Genomic DNA, 5795 nt, shown 5'->3' on the forward strand with positions numbered 1-5795 from the left:
TCTGAAGCTACCCATGTGAAGAGTTGAATGTTAACGCTGTATCTTTCTCTCTCTTGCTGTCTTGCTGTGTTAGTGCTGTGATCTGGGGTACCATGCCAGTCTAAACAGAGCTCTGAGAACATTCCTGTCTGCTGAATACAACCTGGAGACATCCAGGCACGAGGGCCTGGACATCATTGAGAATGCTGTTGATAATTTGGATCCTCGGAGCGACAAGCAGCGATTTATGGAGATGTACCACACAGCATTCTGTCCACCGGTGAAATTTGACTTCCAGCCACATATGGGAGATGAGGTAGGCCAAGAACACTGATCTCTCTTACAGCAAATAGTATCTCTCTCTGCTTGCCTGTGAACAGCGTAGCCATGAAACCAAAATGCACTTGATTGGAGTCTTGTTGAGTAGGCATCAGATAATGTACAAGGTGAAGGTGAGGGGCTTGTGTGGTGCAGTTGTCATGTCCCTTCCTCTCAGCTGAGAGGTCAGGGTTCAAACGCCACCTACTCCAGAGGTGTATCATAATATTCCTGAACAGGTTGATTAGGAAAATATCTTCCACTGAGGTGCAAACAGCTCTTGTGGTGCTGTAGTAATATCCCTACCTCTTGGCCAGGAGATCAGGGTTCAAACCCCACCTACTCCAAAGGTTTCTTAAGACAATCTGAACAGATTTGTCTTTTAAATTAAACCTACAAGATGAAGCTAGGATTACTCTCGTGAGAGTAGAGAAGTGTTCTAGAGTATCAAGGTGGGAAGATTTTTATTTATATCGCACCTTTAGCGAGCTCAGAATGTCACACAGCAGTTTGCAGGTTTTGTTATAGTAAAGGAGAAGTAGTTGTCAGTGGAAATATCCAGAGGTAACAGATTCAAGATGACTGGAAAAAGGGCAATGTTTTAAAAAGCAGCACGTTGTTATAAACTAGACCTTGTTTGACTCAGAAGTGAAAGCAGATTCAACAATGATGTTGAAAAGATTGAAGCGAAAGTATGAGCAAGGCAGTGGGGAAAGATCATTGAGCAGGATTGATAGGATAGATTTTTTTAGAGAGCTTATACAGGCCTAATGGGCTGAATGGCCTCCTCCTGTGCTTTGCTGTTATCCATATCCAATAAATCTCAGAACTGTCTGTCCTTCAGATCCAACAAACTCTGCTGGAAAATGTGCATTGACCAAAAGACAAGTTGTTCACTTTTAAGACCTTAACCCACTGGACCGAACAAACGATTTTAATTTCTCCTGGGCAAATGGGAAACCACGTTCCCTAGGCCTAGAATTCCGTGCAAGAGAATGTGATGAATTCTGGAGTTTGCACAACCAGAAATGGGAAGGGCTTGGCCAGGCTGTTTTCACCCTTCTGTTATCCTGAGGATCAGGGTTAGAGGTCACACACACAACCTCAATATGAGGAACGGGGCTGGATTTTTTTTTTTTTTTTTTTTTTTTTGTTGCATTTTTATAGCCAACCCAATGCCTGCTGTTTTCATTAAGTTGTGCAGAAAGTTGGAAGTGGCGGGGCAGGTTGAGAAAACAGTTTAAAAAGGCTTATAGGTCCCTGGGCTTTCTTTTTAAAACTAATTCACAGGATGTGGTGACACTGACCAGCTGGCTTTTATTGCCTTTTACTCATTACCCAGAGGGTGGTGGAGAGTCAGCCATATCACTATACGTCTGGACTCCCATGTCAGCCAGACCAGGTAAGGATGGCAGATTTCCTTCCCTAAAGGGGCAGTCTCCATTAGCTTTCTATCTCACAATCTCTCTCTGTCTTTCTCTCTTTCTTCCCCCACCTCTGCTCCTCCTCCTCCAGATTTTAATTGAATTCAAATATCACCATCTGGTGGAATTTTATCCCATGTCCTCTAGGGCTTCAAGATAATCATCCAGTGACATGACCAGACCTTTTCCCATTTCAGTTCATGATCAAAGATACAGAGAAATGTAAAGATGAGAACTTTACACAGGGAAAAGATGAGAGAGTTGAACTAGCTACGTTGCTCTTGTAGAGAGCCAGCTCAGTCAAGATGAGTCAAATAGCTTCCATTGGTGCGGTAACCAATCAGTGGTGAGAGTCTTCACTCTACAAGCATAGCATAGCTATGAAGTGACTTCGCTTTGCAGCAAGCCTACAGCTATCCACCAGCAATGGTCTGATCCCAACCTAACGGCAGGATTGAGTGAGTGAGATTCCCTGGCAAGGGTAATCTTGCTCCCATTTCATAATGGAGCAATTCAAACTGAAAGCTGGACTCCATTGTGGGGAGAAATGCACACTCGGGTGGTAAGATTTCTTTCCTTATCTGAAGTTATTGAGACAGCTTCCACTAAAAAATGTGCATCTTCATTAAGATATTTTGTGTTGTATTTTTAGTCTCATTGACATGTTGAAAGTTTTGCTATTGTGTCCCATCAGTATTCAGCGTTGCCCAATTCTATCTTAGAAAATAAAATCAAAAGCTTACTTCCTGGAATCTTTGAGCTTCAAAGGAGAACATAAATTCTTAAAGCTGGTGAAAATAGAACAAGGACAAGGATAATCTATTAAAGAAAAACATGCCGAGATGTAATTGGCTTGCGCTTAACTGAACAGAGTGTAAATGGAATCACACTGACAGCTCGGAAACACAATGAGTCATGATTTGATTTGTGTCCTTATTGCATTTTTATTGTGTTAGTTTGGTGATCATTAGTTATTAAAACAGGGCCATTGATGTTTTACAAAACTTTAACTTTAGAAATGGGTTTTTTGCCTTCTGTGCATGATTGAACAACTGTTCGAAAGAGGATGATTTATTTGTTAAGTCACAGGGAATACAGCAATCAATGTCATCATAAATGTGAACATGGTGCAATATGAGAGCACATCTTCTAGATAGTATGAAGTTAAATAGAGTGATGTTTAAAGAGACTTGGGATCTTTAAAATGCCACAAATAGGTTCAACAAATAATCAGGAAGACTAATGGAATGCTGGCCTTTATACCTAGAGGACTGGAATACAAGGATGAGGAAGATATAGGCAAAATTAGGCCATTCAGCCCATCAAGTCTGCTCCGCCATTTGATAGTAGCTGATAAGTGTCTCAAACCCATTCTCCTGCCTTCTCCCCATAACCCTTGACCACCTTATTAATCTACAATGTACCTATCTGTTTTAAATACACTCAATAACTGGGCCTCCACAGCCTTCTGCAGCAGAGTTCCAAGGATTAATCACCCTCTGGCTGAAGAAATTCCTCCTTATCTAAGCTCTAAAGGGTCGTCCTTTCACTCTGAGGCTGTGCCCCCTGGTCCTAGCCTCTCCTATGAGTGGAAACCTCTTCTCCATGTCCACTCAATCCAGGCATCTCAGTATCCTTAAAGTTTCAATCAGATCCTTCACTCATCATTCTAGACTCCATCGAGTACAGACCAAGAGTCCTGAACTCCTCCTCATATGTCAAGCCCTTCAGCCCCCGGATTATTCTAGTAAACCTCCTCCAATGCCAGCACGTCTCTCCTTAGATACGGGGCTCACAGTCATACCAAATCCTGGTTAGACCCCACTTGGAGTACAGTGAGCTAATCTAGCCACCACACCTTAGGAAGGATATATTGGCCTTGGTTTACAAGAATGATATCTGGACTTTAGGGGTTAGATTATGAGGAGAGATTACACAAATTAGGCCTGATTTCTCTAGAATTTAAAAGGTTAAGGAATAATCTCGTCAAAGTCTTCAAGATATTAGCAGGAAACAACAGGGTTGATAAAAAGAAACTATTCCCACTGGTTGGAGATTATAGAACTAGCTGGCATAGTCTGAGAATTAGGGCCAGACCATTCGAGTGAGATGTTAGGAAGCACTTCTGCGCACAAAGGCTGTTAGAGCCTTGCAACTCTCTTCTATAAGTGGCTGTTGATGGTGATGTTACTTTTAAATCTGTGATAGATAAATTTTGTTAAGCAAAGGTATTAAGGGATATGGGCGAAAGGCAGATGTACGGGGTTAGACCACAAATCAGCCGTGATGCATTGAATGGCAGAACAGGCTAGAGGGGCTGAATGGCCCTATGTTCTGAGGAGCAGAAGTACACAGCCCCTTGAGCCTGCTCTGCCATTCTACCCTGTCAAACTCTAGATGAATTTTGTATACATTGATTTTTGATTAAGTAAGCCACACGGACAGAGCTTTAAAACATATTTGCTGGGTGAAGAGGAGATTGATCCTGTTGCTAAATACACAGTTCAGTGTGGAGCAAAGGCATTCTTTAACCACCATGTTCAGCATTAAGCTAACTGAAGCCAACCAGGGCTCAAATAGGTAGTATCAGAGAATCCTTACAGTTTGGGAGCAGGCCATTCAGCCCATTGGGTCCACACTGTCCCTCCAAACAGCATCCCACCCAGACTGACTCCCCTAGCCTATCCCTGTAACCCTGCATTTCCCATAACCAAGCACCTAACTTGCACATCTTTGGACTGCGGGGGGAAACCAGAGCACCCGGAGGAAACCCACACAGACGCAGGGAGAATGTGCAAACTCCACACAGACAGTCGCCCGAGGGTGGAATCGATCCCGTGTCCCTGGTGCTGTGAGGCAGTAGTGCTAACCACTGAGCCACCGTGCCACCCTCATGAGGTACTCTCATGTTGGCACTAGTCAGAGATGGAAAGTAAAGCAGAGTGCTTGGTCAGTATTGAATATCCTGCTGTTGGAAAGTGTATAATCATGGATCTCTGAGGACTGGTTCCAACGAAGACTGGGTCAAATATCAAAGCTGAGGCCTATGACCCATGGGCTATTGGCAAGTGTCATGATTAGTAGCAGTGAAAGTGTCCTTGAACATCATTGAGAGTTTTCAGAAGAGAGGAGACAGACAGTTTGGAAGGTGTGTAACTTGCCTGCTCTCTTTCGATGGATTGACCAATATTTTTGGAGGCTCACAGTGATATTTTTGATTCTGTTACCAGGTTTGCCAGGTTAGTGCTCAGCAACCTGTGCAGTCTGAGCTGATGCTCCGATATCAGCAGCTGCAATCCCGACTGACCACCCTGAAAATTGAAAATGAGGAGGTAGGTTATTGCGGTACATTGGTGGTAACAGCGAGGCATTTCACTGCATTTTGACTTTTGTGTCCCTTCGTAAACTGAATCCAACAGTGAGTACTGAAATTCCCCTTCATCTGTCTGTTCGTGTGGAAAAAGCTACTGCTTAAAAAAAAGTGAGGATACTATTCGGAATTCTTCCAGCATGTTTTGCAATCTCAACCTAATGGAAGACATCTGGGGAAATGGCCCAAGATCTGTTGTGAATAGGGCTGTGATTTTCTGATTGTTGCCAATTTTAGCAAAGGAAGTTGACTCTTGTATGGAACATCTTCTGAAAATTTATGAACAATGGGTTGTACATTGTTGAATTGTGTGGATTCTGAGTGTGTTGGTTCTGCTTGGAATTCTAAGTTATCATTTGGACCCTCATTTTCCAGATGTCTTCTGTTAAAGCTATGATTTGCAAATACACACACGGGACTCAGAGTTCCAAACTGTCGGAAAAGTCTGCATTCAAACTTTCTGACCTCCCTCAATTTTCATTGCCCGAATGGTGCTCCAGCTGTAATACTTTTACAGTATTTTAAACTAAACTGTCATTTTCTGACGATCGCTCATTCTCTCTCTCTCTCTCTCTCTCTCTCTCTCTCTCTCTCTCTCTCTCTCTCTCTCTCTCTCTCTCTCTTTTTCTCTCCCCTCCATCTCCCTCCCACCCTCCCTCCCTCCCTCCCTCTCTCTCTCTCTCTCTCTCTCCCCCTCCATCTCT

At 43.2% G+C, this 5795-nt stretch overlaps 1 protein-coding gene across 1 annotated transcript in view; it reads left to right on the plus strand.

The window, feature by feature from the left end:
* The window catches only part of LOC125485390 (SLIT-ROBO Rho GTPase-activating protein 1-like), a 24933-nt gene that overhangs the window by 2363 nt on the left and 16775 nt on the right, over positions 1–5795 (plus strand). Inside the window, exons 2-3 of the mRNA XM_048607943.1 lie at positions 74–295; positions 4952–5053. Coding sequence (XP_048463900.1) covers positions 74–295; positions 4952–5053 — 324 coding nt within the window. The remainder of the gene's footprint in view (positions 1–73; positions 296–4951; positions 5054–5795) is intronic.

Source organism: Rhincodon typus, chromosome 18, assembly GCF_021869965.1.
Source record: "Rhincodon typus isolate 14 chromosome 18, sRhiTyp1.1, whole genome shotgun sequence".
NCBI classification, from domain to species: domain Eukaryota; kingdom Metazoa; phylum Chordata; class Chondrichthyes; order Orectolobiformes; family Rhincodontidae; genus Rhincodon; species Rhincodon typus.